At 36.3% G+C, this 17,280-nt stretch overlaps 5 protein-coding genes across 6 annotated transcripts; 1 reads left to right on the top strand and 4 right to left on the bottom strand.

The window, feature by feature from the left end:
- Positions 1-427: 427 nt before the first annotated feature.
- On the top strand, positions 428-2,497 carry LOC21410155 (pentatricopeptide repeat-containing protein At2g15690, mitochondrial). Its single transcript, XM_010109648.2, has one exon. The coding sequence runs from the start codon at positions 502-504 to the stop codon at positions 2,281-2,283; it is 1,782 nt and encodes a 593-aa protein (XP_010107950.1). The 5' UTR covers positions 428-501; the 3' UTR covers positions 2,284-2,497.
- Positions 2,498-4,613: 2,116 nt separating this feature from the next.
- LOC21410154 (protein TRIGALACTOSYLDIACYLGLYCEROL 3, chloroplastic) lies at positions 4,614-6,831 on the bottom strand. Of its 2 annotated transcripts, none has more exons than XR_002903243.1 (4): positions 6,475-6,831; positions 6,204-6,279; positions 5,637-5,744; positions 4,614-5,281 (listed from the first exon to the last, which is right to left on the bottom strand). XR_002903243.1 is itself a non-coding variant. In XM_024173230.1 (4 exons), the coding sequence occupies exons 2-4, from the start codon at positions 6,261-6,263 to the stop codon at positions 5,070-5,072; spliced, it is 336 nt and encodes a 111-aa protein (XP_024028998.1). In that variant the 5' UTR covers positions 6,264-6,279; positions 6,475-6,831; the 3' UTR covers positions 4,614-5,069. The 2 variants fall into 2 exon arrangements, 1 of the variants encoding a protein (XP_024028998.1); XM_024173230.1 differs by having other exon boundaries at positions 4,614-5,237.
- Positions 6,832-7,366: 535 nt separating this feature from the next.
- Positions 7,367-8,142, bottom strand: LOC21410153 (calmodulin-like protein 1). Its single transcript, XM_010109646.2, has one exon. It carries the CDS (start codon positions 8,130-8,132, stop codon positions 7,572-7,574), a length of 561 nt encoding a protein of 186 aa, XP_010107948.1. The 5' UTR covers positions 8,133-8,142; the 3' UTR covers positions 7,367-7,571.
- A 57-nt stretch (positions 8,143-8,199) lies between these two features.
- On the bottom strand, positions 8,200-10,636 carry LOC21410152 (protein disulfide-isomerase SCO2). The gene is given in 4 exon segments (XM_024173228.1): positions 8,200-8,753; positions 9,368-9,422; positions 9,425-9,514; positions 10,036-10,636. Coding segments are annotated over 4 exon segments (627 nt in total). The 5' UTR covers positions 10,453-10,636; the 3' UTR covers positions 8,200-8,688.
- A 1,769-nt stretch (positions 10,637-12,405) lies between these two features.
- LOC21410151 (probable LRR receptor-like serine/threonine-protein kinase At1g67720) lies at positions 12,406-15,536 on the bottom strand. The gene is made up of 8 exons (XM_024173164.1): positions 15,458-15,536; positions 14,669-15,227; positions 13,557-14,020; positions 13,330-13,465; positions 13,116-13,187; positions 12,743-12,811; positions 12,560-12,631; positions 12,406-12,481 (listed from the first exon to the last, which is right to left on the bottom strand). The coding sequence occupies exons 1-8, from the start codon at positions 15,534-15,536 to the stop codon at positions 12,406-12,408; spliced, it is 1,527 nt and encodes a 508-aa protein (XP_024028932.1).
- Positions 15,537-17,280: the final 1,744 nt, after the last annotated feature.

Here is a 17,280-nt window from a genome sequence, read left to right as displayed (position 1 = left end):
GGACATGCCTGCCAAAAAATGACAAAAAAAAAATTAAGAATCAAGATCTTCCCTTCGTAGTGAAGAGCTAGTCTTGATATGGGTACTCTCATTGTGAGAGAGAAGGCGAATACGAGGAGAATTGAGTATTAATTTCTTTTTTATTATTATTTTTTGTTTGTGTTAGCTTATTCGGTATAATTTGGGTTTTGATAATTAATCTTTTAATAACTAAGATTTTTTGCCTAAATAAATATTTTATTCTTCAAGAAGTGTCATATTAACTTCAAACAGATGGAATTCGACGTGCCATTAAATTGTTAAAAATAAAGTTTAGAGTTAAAAGTACTAAATTAAAATAGCTTAAAGTTTAAATTACCAAAAAATAAAATTTAGGATTAAAATTGTCAATTTGAAAGAGTTCAGGAGTATAGTGCAACAACCGGAGAATAAACTAGCAAAACCATTGCACAAGGGTTTTTCTTACTGCTTTAGGGGTTTAAGCTCATTGTGAACTCAGAAATGGCTTCACTAATGGCGATTCGGCGAGCGCGATGCCAGAAAATCTCTTCCTTCTTCAAGGTACGTCCTCTTCACCCTTCTCATTTTGCCTCCATTAATGCCAATAACCACAACCTCCAAACCCTAGTCAAAACCCTAAGCACCTCTGCGTTTACCGACGAGTACCAGAGCCCTCCTACGCCGTCCGATCCTAGGGCTGTTCCCCACCATGGAAAGCCCCAACGTCAGGGATATCCCCAGACTGGAAACCCAAACCCTAACCAGTGGAATTCGCAGAATCAGATTTCCAATAATCAGTTCAGTTACCAGAACCAGAATCAGGACTATTCCAATCGGGGGTATTATCCCAATCAGGGTCAGAACTTCCCCAATCGTGGATATCCTAATCCTGTCCAGAATCAAAGCTATCCTCAGCATGGAAACGCTCAACGGAATCCCCAAAATCAGAGCTTTCCCCAATATCAAAACCCTAATCAGACGAATATTCAGAACCCGAATTTTCAGCAACCGAGAAGCCCGAATCAGTGGAACAACCAGAACCAGGCTTACCCTCAACGCGCGAACCCCAACCAGCGGAATCAGCAAGTACAAAGCCCTAATCAGCGGACGCCGCAAGCTCAAAGCGCAAATCAGATTACGGACGTTAAACTGACTTCGATTTCGGATTTGAGAACGTTGTGCCGGGAGGGGAAGGTTAAGGAAGCTATTGAATTGATGGATAAAGAAGGGGTGAAGGCTGATGCGGATTGCTTTTGTGCTTTGTTTGAGCTGTGTGGGAAATTGAAGTCGCTGGAGAATGCGAAAAGGGTTCATGATTTCTTCTTGCAGTCGACCTGGAGGGGCGATCTTCAGCTGATCAATAAGGTGATTGAGATGCATGGAAAGTGCGCGAGCATGACCGATGCACGGAGGGTGTTCGATCATATGGCTGACAGGAGTATTGATTCTTGGAACTTGATGATAAATGGGTATGCAGATAACGGTTTAGGAGATGATGGCTTGCAGCTGTTCGAGCAGATGAGGGAGCAAGGGTTGAAACCCGATTCACGCACTTTCCTTGCACTGTTCTCGGCTTGTGGTAGTGCGGACGCTGTGGAAGAAGCATTCATACATTTTGACTCGATGAAAACTGAGTATGGAATTTCCCCAGAATTGGAGCATTACTTGGGGATACTGGGAGTCTTTGGGATGTGCGGGCATCTGAATGAAGCAGAGGAGTACATTGCAAAACTCCCTTTTGAGCCCACGGCAGTGGTTTGGGATGCTTTGAGGGATTATGCTCGGATTCACGGGGATGTTGATCGTGAAGACCGAGCTGAGGAGTTAATGGTTTCCCTTGACCCGTCCAAGGCTGTTAGTAACAAGATCCCAACTCCACCTCCCAAAAAGCGTACTGCCATTAGCATGCTAGATGGAAAGAACAGAATAATCGAGTATATAAATCCAACTCTCTACAAGGATGATGAGAAATTAAAAGCCCTGGCTGCGATGAAAGACTCTGGTTATGTGCCCGACACGAGATATGTTCTGCATGACATTGATCAGGAAGCTAAGGAGCAGGCCTTGCTGTATCATAGCGAGCGGCTGGCAATTGCATATGGCCTCATTAGTACTCCGGCAAGGACGCCTCTTAGGATCATCAAGAACCTTCGAGTTTGTGGAGACTGCCACAATGCCATCAAGATCATGTCCAAGATTGTTGGGAGAGAGTTGATTGTGAGAGATAACAAACGATTTCATCACTTCAAGGATGGAAAATGCTCTTGTGGGGATTACTGGTAACCTTGTGCTGTACTCAGAACTTTTATTATACACAGCAGACCAGAGTTTCTTCCATATTAGCATTTAGGGTATGAAGCGCAAAAATTGACTAGTTTTGTGGGACCCTTTGGGGATGAGCACCATAGTTTCTAGCGTACGGGGTGGCATATTTGAAACTATATAATGTACGATCTTGTTATTATGAATTTAATCAATTATTTGTTAGAATGTCAAATACCCTTGCCTTACTTTTCTCACATTTTTTTTTTGAACTCTTCTTTTTCTTTGAGGTGTTCAAATATTATCATTTTTCTTCGGCATGTTCCTCTCCTGCATTTGGTAATCTGCCTGCACCACTTAGCAACTAGATAAAAGAAGAAGCACATAAAACGCGTGATGTACAATGGCTGAAATCTGATTGGTTTAAGTAGCTTGTCAAGTTTTGAGGATTACAACTTTATGTGTTTTGTCAAAAGCTTTGCACCGTTAAGTCCCTGTCTCTCCTTGAATCATAAATCAATGAATGAATTAAAGTCCCTATTGTCGCTAGTATCGAAGATTTATATAGCTTATGGCATGTTTACTTATTCGTATCGGAGTGAACATGAATCAGAGTAGATAGAATTCGAAGTGGACAGAAATTCGAGTTAGAAATCAGAGTCAGAATAAACTGTTTACTAAGGTTTCAAGAATCAGAGTTGGAATCCGTCTTAATCTCATTCATGTGTTTACTTACACTTAGAATCAGAATAAACTGTTATAAATTTACTTATCTACCCTTTTAGTAGATTTTTGTGTGTTGAACTTTAGAAAAAAAAAGAAATTGTATATTATGTTAACTATCTTAATATTAGAATAACTAATTAGTAATTAGATTTTTTTAATCACACATATTTTTTTAATTAGTAATTAGAAATTGTAATGGTCTAGTTCTCCACGAATCCTTAAAATGATGTTGTGCAATCAAGGGGCAAAACATGGTTTGATCACATATTCAACAAATAAACACAAAAAAATAAAAATAAAAATAAAAATAAATAAACTTGTGATTCAATAAAAAAGAACCACAGTGATTTATGTTATTGACTCACCTTGAAGAGAAGAGGGATGCTCTTGGTTGCTGTGAATGCAATGTTGTGTTTTGAGGAGAAGAAAATATCAGAAGAATTGCACAAGAAGATACGAGAGGCGTAAAAGTAAATTAGGGCATTTTCAATTTTTTACTTTTTACTTTTCTATTCACAAATTTGTTAGTAAAATTAAGGATAAAATCGTAATTCACATTTACTATTAGGATTGTGAGTGCTAATCTAGTAGAGAGTGGAGAAGTGTTAATCACATTCATCAACTCTAAATTAGTGTGAGACCCATACATTTCTACTCTTATTTAAAGATAAAAATAAATAAGTAAATATGAGATTGATTCTAATTCTCAATTTTTATTCCCCGCTCCTAGTAACTAAACATGCCATTAGTATTATAGATAGATGTTGTAAAGTAGATTCGATACTAATGATAATGTTGTAAAGTAGATTCAATACTAATGATAGATGTTGTAGAGTAGATCGAATCGAATCTATTATGCATGCCATAGTTAGGAAGTAATATATTTCTTTACGTGTGGCAAAACAGCCATGTTAACTTGCGAATGAAGGATTCTAAAGATGCTGATTTGATGATCTCATCTTGTTAAATAGCCGAGTCGAAGACTTTTAACTGTTTGCTACCATCAGGGAAATATATATATATATATATATATATATATATATTTGCAATTCAATGTTCTACAAATACCACAGGAAATTGAGAGGACAATGTTATATTGTCCTTAAAAAAATAATAAAAATAAAAAATAAAAACGGAGACAGGGAGTCTTTAGTTTTGGTCCCTGAATAAAGTCTCACTTTGGTTTTGGCCCCTAAACTTTAGAATCTAGAGTTTAGTTCCCAATTCATTTTAGTTAAGAGAGAACACCTTTAGGGTGTGTTTAGTTACAGTGACAGAATGATAATAGCAATGATAATGAGAATGGTAATGGAATGAAATTGAAATGTGCTGGAATCGTAAACTGATTCTTTTGTTTGATTGAAATTATGGAATCAATACCTGAATGAGGATTATGTTATTTGATTGACAACAGAATGGAATGAAAAAAACTGTATTTTGACAAAAAGACCCTTGATTAATAATCATAAATAATTTAATATTTTAATTAATTAAAATAGTAAAAAAATAATTTAATTATTGAAAAAAACTTTTTATTTGAAGGATAGTAATTTAAAAACTATATTTCAATTGTAAAAAAAATAATATTTGATATTTTTGTGTAATAATAAATTATCACGGGCTCAAATATGATAACTTTTGACATCTATCATGATATGTTCCCTGAAAAATATAATCCCAAAATATATATGCCAAGTGAAGCACGTTCCTAGTTACTATAATTTAACAAAGTGAAGCATAATCCTAATTAGTTACAATATCAAAAGAGAAGTGCATAGCACATACACCACTATATCAAAAGAGAAATACATGGCACATCCACCACTATATCAAAAGATAATCCGATTATGTTTTTCCACTGAAACTAAACGAACACTCCTAAATATCACTAGCAAGCAAAGCTCTAGCCCACTCATCTTTTTCATCATCAGGGATACTAAAAAAGTAAGAAACTAAAGCATCATCCTTTATCATCGTCCGAGCTACCTTATGTCGTTCCATTGCGTTAATGGTTGTGGTCCTTTGTAGCTCATCTCTAATCCGGCTATGTTTTTCCATCATGTCTTCACTGATAGCCCGACTTAAACGTTCACTTGCCTTTTCAATAACACCAGCAAGTAAACTAGATGATCTTTCAATGCCTTCATAAGCCGCATTGTTTGTACTCTTCCTTTTTCTTTTAGACGACCCTTGAGATTGAGCTTGAGTTTGAGAAATAGACGATGCTTGTGAGAAAGACATTGATTGCGCTTCATCAACATACATAGGTCACGTGATGAACAACATTACATGGCTGCTTAAAACCATTGTGATGCTCGAATTATGTATTGAGAGAGCCATGTGATAGAAGGATAAAAAGTCATTTCGTAAGAGGAAAACAAATTATAAAGGAAAAAGGATATGTAATGAATCTAGGCGATTAGAATTGCATAGGTCTTCTAAGACACATTTGAGCAAAAACTATTCTTGTAATTACCTGTCGGACGAACCTGTTCCAAGGGTTTGACCATGTGGACTATGCACATGTTAAAGTCATACACATAAATCACGTGAATGACGAGAAGCAGTATTTTCAGTAAGTTATCTATCAATCATGCTGATAGAAAAGAAGTCTTGAGCAGAAAACCACAAAAATAAGCTAATCATACCTCTGGCTCTATAGCTGCGTTTGTAGTATCACAAATTATAGACCGAGCTAAGGCGACTCTTTTTTTCATTCCACCAGACAACTCAGAAGGTAATTGATCTTCAACTCCCTGATGTATCATTGAAATTCAGCCAAAAAATAATAATAATAATCCAAAGGATATGCAAGTGCTGACATAACCAAGGGAAGACTACAAAGCAAGTCAAGCGGTAGTCTCTTCTAGTCACTTCTAATCAGGGAAATCTAGTTACTTCTAATAAGGGAAATCTAGTTACATTAACTTTTGTTCTATAAGCTGCAGTAGATAAAATCAGAAAAGGTGTAGTACTCATTTTTCACTCAATTCTTTTCAACTCATTTTGCACTCCGACTACCTTAGGAAAAGGTGTAAAGATAATAAAAACCACACAGGGTAGTACTCATTTGAACCGATCAATCATTCCAGATTTCAATAAGGTAGTTGAAATCTATACAGAGAGAAAACCAAGTTGGTCTCCACCAAGCCAAGTGACAAATTAGGGAAATGTTAATTCTACCCAGGCTGGTAAGTTGGCATATTTGAGCATACCTTCAGTCCAACAGCAGCCAAGCTTTCTGTCACGAGATTTGAAATTTGATCCTCTGACATGCTCGAGTTTTCATATCTACAAAATTGACAATATTCAACTCTACCTCTTTTCTTCATAGAATGTAATGCAAAAATATAAAAAAATAAAATAAAAAAACCAAACAATATAAATATCAATAGATGACTAAAGTATAAAAACGATTTCTTACAGACGGAAACTAACATTTTCACGAACAGTGAGAGAATCAAATAGAGCTGCACTCTGAAATACCTGTTAAAGCCTCACTGAGGTTTCGTTTCTTCTAAGGAAATCGCGACCTGACCTTGCCGGAAATAGAGGTGCCGGTGAAGCTACAACCAGATCTAAGGAAATCAAAATCCGAGGACGAGATTGAAACGAAAACGAACGAGCCAAACAGAGTGGAGGAAGGCCGAAAAGGAAGTGAGAAGGCGAGAATCGATTGGCGGAAACACGGCTCGGGTCGCGACGGCGACGGGAGCTCGGGTGGTCGCGACGGCGATCGGAGCTTGGGTGGTCGCGACGGCGATGGGAGCCCTAGGGTTTTTCTCTCTCGATTGAGCCTCGGGGACAATACGGACAAAATGAAAAAAATGGGCTGAATGGAAATGTGATTCCACCACCCACCCGAGTGAATGCCCATTCACTCAAATTGAGTGAATGGGCTTTCCGTTAGAAAGCCCATTCCAACTACAAAATTGAAACCAAACAAAAGAATTGGGGGTAATGGTCTTTCCATTCCATTCTCCCCGACCAAACAACTTAGCGCTTGAAGCCAACTCTCACTTTTTTTTCCAAAAAAAAAGAGAAAAAAAAAAAGAAAAGAAAAACAAAACAAACTCTAACCAAAAGAGCACCTAATCACATTGTCTGCCAATTTTCTTATGCTCTTTCTATTAATTTTTTTTTTCTTTCAAAAATCTACTTTCGAGATTAACGGGGTAATAAAAAAATAATAATAAAAAAAGAGAACTAAAACCCTCGATTTAAAAGTTTTAGACCATAATTTAGGGAAGAACCAGTTACTAATCCTTCAAAGAACAAAAGTTGCTGTCATGAGCAAGAAAACCGAAAAATTTTGAGGAAGGGACTAGGCTCCAAGCCTCCAAAGCAATTATTTGAACGAGAGATAGAATAATCTTGCTTGGCATAAGAACAGGCATTTAAGGTAACATCAATACTTATACAAATGCTTTGCTTTCAATCTGATGGCACACATCTTAGTTCTTTTGTTAAGAATAAAGTACAAGATTAAGAATAACATATTTCAGATTGCAAGACAAATAACGTACATCTAACAAGGGAAACCAAATAGAACCTCTACGTGTATCTACCAATTTTGGACCTATTTAAACAAGAGCCATCTTCATGGACCTAGTCATCATAGTCATGAACTCGTCCATGTCAACCAAGCCGTCCCCATCAGTGTCTACTGCTCTCACCATTCGTCGGCAATCGTCAAGGCTGCATTGCTCGCCCAACCTCTTTAGCACCTCCATAACCTCCACTGGGCTTATTTTCCCATCATTGTTGAGATCATACATCCGAAAGGCACTCTGTATGTCCATAGTCTTAATGCCACCGCCTTTCTTGTGTGCATCCATGAACTCCTTGAAACTAATAAAGCCATCCCCATCAAGATCAACTATCTGAAAAATCTTTGCGACTTCTCCAGGTATGGTTTCCTTGCCCAGTGACCTCAAAATGGCCTTATAGTCTTGCTGAGATATCTTTCCATCTTTGTTGGTGTCGAATTTATCAAATACTAGCTTCATCTCATCCTGATTTGGCATGAAAGAAGGCTTCAATCCAGAGCTCTGCCTGTCCCGAGAAAACAGTCGACTTGGTTTCTGCAACAGCTTCCTTTTTATGATGTTATACTGGAAGTCAAGGAAACTTCTATTCGACATATTTTCAGAGGTATTCTTGGCTGGCAGATATCGAAACTGCTAAATCAAACTGAGATATTAAGAGTAAACAACCTTCAATTCGAGATGGAAGAGATAGAGGAGTCACCAGACTTTATATGCTGAACATGATGCAAGAAAATTGAAAGGTTTTTCTAACGTCCTAGTCAATGGGATAAAGCAATCTAAAATACATTGATAACTCAACAGCTTGAGGCAACTAGAAGGTAACAGATTCTTTGGCGATGGTGAACAAGATAAGCAAGAATTATAAAGGTTGGAAAGTAAAAAGGTAGAAGATAAGAATAAATTCTTTGCAAAAGCTAAAATCTTATATTATTTTATTTTTTTCCCCTCTTTTTAACTTTTTTCCTACAAGTTTCCTGCCTTATCCTCATAACTCTCTTAAGGAGGTAGATTGTCGAGGGCCATGCAATGACGGCCAATTTTAAAGAAGAAAAAGGAAAAGAGAAAGGTCTACAGCTCACCGAAACAATTGCAAAAATAAATACCGAGTTGAATAAAATAAAACAAAAACAAAATCTCCATTCGTTTTAGGTCATGATCGATCCAAATCCTCCATCACTTCTATGTCTTTGCGAGCTGTTATCTTCTGAACATATCCTGCAAGCATCAACCAATGAGTAGATTATGAAAATACCACATGATGTGATAAAGGAAGTATTCCCCCGCGCTTCTTGGTGGCTATTTTGCGTGGGAATATCACTTTTCACACAGAAAGCAAATTCAAGGAATCTACAAGGCCTAACTCATACAAACTATATTCAACTTCCACGCACTTTTAACCATCCCCCAATAGACTTTTCCTTGATTTTTTTTTTTTAAAAAAAAAAAAACACGAATCTGTCCTTTTGATAAAGCGATATACCAGAAGCATATCTCCGTGAAAAGTAGTAACCAACGAACTCGCATTAACAATTTTGTTATCATTTTTCAGGAAGATTAATCTACTACCACGAGGGAAAATTATTAATTCAGTTCTATTAAGTATGCTCATTGCTAATATAGAGACTTTGTTGCTGGAAGTACACCATTATCAACTTTAAATTTAGCCAGAAATGGACTTCGCAAGGTGATTATGCGCTTAGCTTCATCCTGGGGAAAATTATTTTTCGTGGTTCTGTAATTTTCGCCATTAACTGAGCTCAGGGGAGACTACATAAAATGTAGACACAGTTATTTCGGTAAATATCAAGGTGGAAGAGTGAGAAAAATACCAATTCCAAGACAAGGAATGCATTTGCAAGTGATCTCTTCCCTCATTTGTTATAGTCTTTCCCTCTTTTGTTATAGTAACTGACATATCCTGAACCTTGGCAGCTTCTACATTTTCCCGTCCACTCATAAACTACTTCCTTGCAATCCTACAATTTTAAAAATGAGTCAGATTCCAAAACTGATTCTTTGCATATCTCTGTTGTTTTTCCCCTCCTGTTCCTTGAGCTAGAAGTGTTTGATTTTGTTCTATCAATATGTCACTTTATCATAAATTTGTCACAATTTTTCACAGCTTACTATAGAATTTCACCTTTTCTATTTTCCCTTCCCAAAATAAATAATAATAACGTGTCAAGTAATTTGCGTTACTATATGCCTTAACCGTTTTGGCAGTAGAGATGAAACTCCAGTAACAAGTCTTTGAACAAAATCATTTGACCCAGATGAAAACCATACGCTAATCTAAATACCATGACTAGAATTGGTTTTAAAGAAATGCGTTCATCACTCTCTGGATCCTACTGCTAATTCCTGTTCCGACAACATTGGGGAATTTTAGGGAGAAAGGAAAGCACAACATTTTTGGAAGCATCTCCCAACCATCTCACCAGAAAGTAAACAAAAACAAAAAATACGACTTTTTCAACAATGCAAAGAAAAATCGCACCTCAACTTGGGGATCGCATCGGAGGCGGCGGTCAATCTCCTCCGGGGAGACGGGAGAAGAATCGGGATAGGTCATAGGGAGGGGCAGAGGATCCTCATCGTCGGTCAAATAACTCTCTCCACTTCGCGACCACTTCTTCTCCTTGGCATTCACCTTCGTCCCGCCGTCATTAGCGCCTCGCCTAGCCGCGCCGTCGGCGGCGGCACCTCCGTCCGAAGAGTCAATGCCAATCCGAGCGCCGACGCCGCCGGAGACACCGGCAATTGACAGATACTGGAACAATTTCGGGAATGCCGGGCCCGCCGCAAGGTCGCCGGCTCCAGCGGCGGCGGCGCGGCACCGGAGGCGTGGAGGGCGGAGTAGTGGGGGATTGGGCTTGAAGGAGAAGAAGAGGGAGCTAGGGCTTGAAGCGAACATTCAGCGAAAAAGCGTGATGTAAAAAGACTTTATATTGAAGATTGGTCTGAATTTGAAAGAAGGAGAAAACGGAAGAGACGCAGTGGATATTTATCGAGATTGTGGCCGGTGAGCTCGACGGTCTTTTATATGTTTTGTGAAGACAATGGTCAGAAAAGTGAAGCGATTATATTGGATTTTAAGTTTTTTTTTTTTTTTTTTTTTTTTTTTTAAAATTTTGATTTCATGGTTTGGTTTGTTTGTCTTTTTGGTCGGCAGTTGAAAATTGGGACGATCTTTTAGTGGCATATTTAAGACAAGGCCCACTTTTTAGTTACTCCTTTTAGATTATTTATTTTTTTTGAATTTAGATTTCTCCAAAAACAAATAAATTATGAATAATTAGTATGATTTTGACCTGATTCAATTATCAAAAATTAATACTATCCATAAGATTGATTTACTATAGAAACTCTCTAAACGTCAATTATTGATAAATTACTCTTTGCAACTTATCTTGAGCCTTGAAAATACATTTTCATGAGGTTTTTTTTTTTTTTTTTTGGTTTCTTTAAACGTTACACCTGATTCATTATTTGTTACAAGATCATCTATTGTTATCAATATTAAGTTTGTCAATACTAAGGTCAAAGTCAACTATTAATGGTGAAAAGTACAAAACTTATATGAATTTGAAATTTCAAAGTATAATTTTGAGAACATCTAAAATGTAGTTTTTATTTTTTATTTTTTTTCCTTTAATCAATTCGAAATGCAAGGTATACAATAGAAAATAACACTTAAAAGAATGGGTGGGAGAGGTTACAACTGATTGTGTTTGTTGTAATATGTTAAATTTAGTAAAACTCATAAAAATGTATGTAAAATTGACGGAATCGAATAAGAGATTGACAATTTGTAAATATTGTTCGTGCTATGTTAAAGAACTTTTTAAAGAAAGATATTGCTAATAATAAGATAACTTGAAAGATTCTTTTTTGGTAGAAAGATAACTTGTAAGATCTTTTTTTGGTAGAAAGATAACTTGTAAGATTTGTTCGTAATTTAATTAATTATTTTCATTGCATCCTTGATAGATTTTGACTCGGACTATTAGACCTTGAAATTAAAGATGAAGGACAAATTGGTCTCGTGCCATGTGGCTCTTAGAACAACAAAAACACAAGTAAATCATGAAAAATGAGTTTCTTTTTTTTCTGTACTGGCTGATCATAGATTCATGAGAAATTGTTTTCTTAACAATAGCAGTTGTGGTCATGCTTGCTGGACCAATTTGTCCATTGAAAAGTGACGCAATTATGCACTTTTGAAATTTGAGACCAATGGTATTAACACTCTGTTACAATTACTTTTTTTTTCCAGCAAAAAGAAAAATGCACATTTTCTATTGATTTTTTTTTTTCAGTAAAAGTGTGGGATAGGGATTAAACGCGTCATTAACGCCATCAAAAATACATTTAGCACATGAGAGAAACTTCTTCAGAGAATTTCGTATGATGCATTCTGTTTCATAACTTTCTCATTAGCAAACAGCAATATGTCAGCAATATATACTTCATCCATTGCTCTTAATTTTTTTTCCTTTTTTTTTTTGGTTTACAAATGTGGTTCCTTTACCGCCAATAGATACAACTCGGAGAAACTAGGCTAGACACACATATAAATAGATCTTCCCTAAACCACACCCTTTATCAAGGCCAAATCTCTTATATTTCTCCTTAATCATCCCTCCAAATTATCCAATAGTCCTGTCAGAAAATTTAAGAACACATCCATTGCTCTTCTCTCAACCTCAGTCGGCTTTATCCGGTGTCATATCCTAAAGCAAAAAAGCCGAATTATCAGTTGAGGTGCAACTTTTGAGTCCCAAAAAGAGCTTTTCTTTAGAAGTTCACAAAATGAAGTTGAATTAACATTGTTTGAGAGTAGACCAGATAATGAGATAGAAAGTTCTTACTGAATGCTTCTTCCGTTTTGCGCCTGTAGCGTTGCGGGAATTTGGCCGCCGAGATTGTTGTTCTGAAGGAATCTGCTAAGCAAACCAGGGCACCAAATTAGTTATCTGATGTCCTGAAAGATTTTAGAGACATTGTTGATTTAGACTCACATCTCATAAAGTCTTGGAAGTTGGCCTAATGATTTAGGAATTGGTCCTTCAAGTTGGTTGTTCTCCAAATGCCTTCACAAGGACAACAAAGTAGAATGTTTAAGTGTCTGAGAATAAAAAAAAAAAATAAAAAAAAAAAAAAAAAAAAAAAAAAAAAAAGACCAAGCTTCATTGTACACATACAAAGTCTTCAACTCCTTTAAAGACCACATTTCCGGAATGGAACCTGTGAGCTTGTTCCCTCCAAGCCAACTGTAGGCATATATAGTTTCCACACAAACACAACATTAGTGAATCATTATAAAAACATGGAACGACCATTTGGTCGTATTGTATGAGAAAATTATCAGGTATTAGATGATGGAAAAACCCATTTTAGGCCATTGAATTTTGAGCTTTTTTTGTCTGGTGGGACCCAATAACAAAAAAAATTCAACGGTTCACGTCTTTTTGACCATCATCTAACACCTGAAAAAGCGTTACATAATACGATCAAATTAGACCGACAAAGATTAGATAACATACACAACAGTGGAGGGAATTACATATTACTTACATATGGTTAAGCGCAGTTAAATTTGATATGGTTGAAGGCAAGGACCCGGAGAGTCCCTTGCCGGTTAAATTCCTTCACAATACAGCAAAACATGTTGACCCCAGATCAAAATTGCATATGACACAAAAGAAAGAACCATATTCAGTTAATTGTGCTTCAAAAGAAATCAGTGTCAAAGGAATTGGTAATCTTAGAAAATTCTAAATGAACTTACAGAGCAACGACTCGAGAAAATTTCCCACGCGAGCATGTAACTCCAGTCCACGAATTCTTTTCAGGTAAGCATGGATCGCCACTCCAATCCGAAGGTGGTTTGTTGAAGTTTCTCGCCAAGTCCATCATCGCCACCGCTAGCGAACACCAAGAACAGAATAGTTAAAAAAAGTCGACGAAATGACACCACATTCCATTGCAACAAAGAATAGTGTTCAGATTCTTTACCATCTCTAGTTAAAGTCCTTCCACCAAGAGGCAGAATCTGCAGCACCTCACCAGCATTGATCACAGGCCCAACAGGCATTCCCTCGGCAGGAGTCAGGGCAATTTCTGTCTGCCCGAATAGAGGCCACAGCGAGGAATAAACAGTAATGCCATTGGTTGTGACATTGAGATTTGCATAGAAATTATTTCCATTCACTGACACATTGAACACTCTCCAGCTATAAGGGCTTGGCGTTCTGTTGTCCTGAAAGTAGAGCGCAATGTAGTAGTCGGCGCTAGGAAGCGACATTAGGGGCCATTGGATTTGGAGTGTCTTGCCGCGGCTGGTTGTGATTCCATTGTTGAACGCTTTTGCAGGCGGGTCATTCCAAAAATTTGAAGGGTTTACGTCCGAGTGGCTTGTCACTATGGGGTTCAGGTCCTTGTACGGTTGCCATATCCGGTTGAATTTGTCATCTGGAAAGCTAAGAGTTCATGTTTACATATTACAAAATCAGAATAACTCTCATAATTTTTAACTGAGATTGACATGAAAATAAATGGAAGGACTGACAAATCTGGATTTTCGCCTGTTGGTTTGTGAATCTAGTCTCTCTTTGTTCCAAAATACTAAAGCCTATTCTTGTAATTCAAAAACTACACAAACCTAATCCTTTTTTTTTCTTTTCCTGGAACCTATTTTTTTGATCCAAAAAGGTTACACAAAATCTAGCCTCTGTTCCAAATATTCCGTAACCAAGGCAGTTCTATGTACAAAACAATCAATCATAGGACAAAAAGGTACGGTTTTGGTGTCACTGTCTCTGTCACCGTGTTAGTTCTCTATTCAATTGTTAATATGAGACAAACCAACATTACAATCACAAGTGATAAATTAGATAGTATATTTGAACTTTGTTACCTATGAAATTGTTAAAGCTGTCACCGTGTTAGTTACCTATCTCATAATGTTGTACTTACAAAAAATAATATGAAATTTAGTTAAACTTGATAAAAATACGACGGTTCATACCATGCCTGATGCCTATCCTCTTTTTTTTGTCTGTTTCTAATACGCCTATATACACACACACACAAAGCAATAGTAAAACAAATGAAACAGATTTGCGTACCCAATATATTCATTGTCACTGCCAAAGGTACTCCTCGCCACCGTACTAAGCGCAAACTTGCTAAAATCCGTCGAGTTATACAACGAGTATTCCAAGTACTCCACCTCCAGGGCCGATATAAACGGGCTGGATTTCGTGTTCTCGTTTCTAGCCAGGCAAACACTGAGCGACTTCTCGGCAGCGACGACAACGATCTCATAATACGAGCTGAGCCCGTTGGCGTAGTCCTGGGAGGTGTCGACGACCCCCCACTTCGTGCCGTCCACAATCTGGTCGAACACCGGCGGCTCCATCCCTCCATCAAAGCCGCCGTAGAAGTAAGTCGTCCTGATAAGGTATTTGCCGCCTCTAATTGCAGGAACCGAATAACAATACTTACGCGCGGAGGCGTCGGGGAAATAGCGCAACGTGGATAGAATTGGTACGAGGTCCTGGTTGGTGAGGGTTGTGATGTTTCCCACAGAAATGAAGCCCTCGTCGGTTACGTACTTGAGGTCTATCCCGGACGTGGTTTCGATTTGTGGTGAAGACTCGCCAGCCCCACAATCTAACAGATAGCCTGTTGCGTTGAGATGATCATGTTAGATATATGAAAATGCGTGATTTAACGCTGATACTAAGCATCACAACTAATAAAATTATTGAGTGTGGTGCTCAGTGCTATCGATATTCTCTGACATTACTCTTATTTATAAATATGAATATGAGAAAAGAACCATGCATATATATAAATATATATTGTGTGTGTTAATAATAATGTTAGGATGTGTTTTATGTATTTAGGCAGACCTGTGGGTGTGGGGTCGGATTGGGAGTGGGAAAGGAAAGGGATGGAGACGAGCCATAGGAGGAAGATGGAGAGAGACATGTTTGAGGGGGAAGGGCAACCCAGAAAAGAATTGAAACTCGGAAGTTTGGTTTTGGAAGAGAGAGAAAGAAGAGAGAGAGAGAGAGAGAGAGATGAATTAGGCATGGCTGGCTGGAGGTGGTTTGAGTGGGGCGACACGTGGAAGGGCTGTGCTTGAACATAGAAATGCAAATTGAGAAGAACCCCATCATCCCATGAGGACATGCTTGACCTGGTCATACCATATATACATGGTCATTTACACCGATGGCATTTCAACGTTTATCTTTAGACTAGAGGTTAAGCTATCCTCAATTTCATAATATATAACCTAACAACATATAATAAGTTTCAAAAAGTATTGTTCAATGAACACAACTTCGATGAAATGTGCGTTTTGGTTGAAACGTACGTTTTCACTCCTTTTTCAATGAACAATAATTCAATCAAAATATGCGTTTTGGTTGAAACGCAGGTTTTGTTTGTTTTTTATGAATTTTTTCCTTTTCAACTTCTCTCTTTTTCTAACTTTTATTTTATTTTTTTTAGAATTTTATATTTTTCGTTCTTATCTTCTTTTTAACTTTTTTTTTTTCACTTACTTAAGTTATTATTTTTTTTACATATGCTATCCTATTTAGGTTTTTTTTTTTTTTTTCTGATAGTATCTTAAAATTTACTTATTTTTTTCATTTTAATCTTTTTTAACCCTTTTTTTCTATTTTTGTCCTAAAATTTTATTTTATTTTCATTTTAGTTACTTTTGCTTAAAATTATTTATTTTTAAAAATTTGGTCCTTTTTTATTCTTGCACTCAAAATTTATTTATTTTTTGTTTTGATAGTCCTTTATTACCCTTTGTTTATTTTAATTTTGGTTCATTTTACTCTAAAACTTATTTATTTCTTCGTTTTAGTCTTTTTTTGAACCCTTTTTCATATTTTTGACCTAAAACTTTATATTTTTTTTTATCGTTTTAGTCTATTTTATCTTAAAACTTATTTATTTATTCATTTTAGTCCTTTTCTTTATATCTTTCCTGAATTTTTTCACCGTAATTGTTTTTTTTTTTTTGCCTTAAAACTCATTTATTTCTTCATTTTGGTCCTTTTGACCCATTCTTATTTTTTTGCCCTAAAAGTTTATTTTTTTTTCATTTTAGTCCCTCTTGCCCTAAAACTTATTTATTTCTTCATTTTAGTCATTTTTTGATCTTTTTTTGATTTCTTGCTCTAAAACTTTTTTTTTTTCATTTTGGTTTCTTTGTGGAATTTTATATTCATATGTTATATGCTTTTAATAATAACACGATAATTAAAACTTAACACATATATTATTATCCACACACATAACACGTCGAGTTCAAGTTCAACTAGTATATAATTGATCCGTTTAGTTCATAAGTTTGAACTGAAAAGTTTAAACATACATTTAAATTTTGTGAGATAAAATATTTTAACAAAAATATTTAAATAGTAATTCGAACTTATAAAAAAACATGACTAATATACAGTCGATTCATTAATTAATAAATTGCTTATTTTCAGATAAAATAATTGTATGTGAGGATTTTGAAAGAGATAAAATAATAAAAAAGTAAAGAAAAAACTTAAAAAGGAAAACTAGATTGTGTCGCGAGTTTTCTTCTTTTTTTTTTATTACCTTATCTTGCTAGTTCTAATTTTTCTTTTTAGCATTTTATCTCTTTTTAAAAATCCTCACATGTTATGCTCGCACTACATTTTATCCAAAGAGAGAGAAAAAA

Source organism: Morus notabilis, unplaced genomic scaffold, assembly GCF_000414095.1.
Source record: "Morus notabilis unplaced genomic scaffold, ASM41409v2 Scaffold45, whole genome shotgun sequence".
Taxonomy (NCBI): domain Eukaryota; kingdom Viridiplantae; phylum Streptophyta; class Magnoliopsida; order Rosales; family Moraceae; genus Morus; species Morus notabilis.
This window is presented reverse-complemented; position numbering and strand designations above follow the sequence as displayed.

Coding starts and splice junctions, on each gene's coding strand:
- LOC21410155 (XM_010109648.2), top strand. CDS start 502: ATGGCTTCACTAATGGCGATTCGGCGAGCGCGATGCCAGAAAATCTCT.
- LOC21410151 (XM_024173164.1), bottom strand. CDS start 15,536: ATGTCTCTCTCCATCTTCCTCCTATGGCTCGTCTCCATCCCTTTCCTT. Junction 12,812..13,115: donor TTAACTGCGCTTAACCATAT/GTAAGTAATATG, acceptor ATATGCCTACAG/TTGGCTTGGAGGGAACAAGC. Junction 12,482..12,559: donor CTTCCAAGACTTTATGAGAT/GTGAGTCTAAAT, acceptor TTTGCTTAGCAG/ATTCCTTCAGAACAACAATC.
- LOC21410154 (XM_024173230.1), bottom strand. CDS start 6,263: ATGTCAGAGGATCAAATTTCAAATCTCGTGACAGAAAGCTTGGCTGCT. Junction 5,745..6,203: donor TGGCTGCTGTTGGACTGAAG/GTATGCTCAAAT, acceptor ATGATACATCAG/GGAGTTGAAGATCAATTACC. Junction 5,238..5,636: donor ACGCAGCTATAGAGCCAGAG/GTATGATTAGCT, acceptor ATGTTGATGAAG/CGCAATCAATGTCTTTCTCA.
- LOC21410153 (XM_010109646.2), bottom strand. CDS start 8,132: ATGTCGAATAGAAGTTTCCTTGACTTCCAGTATAACATCATAAAAAGG.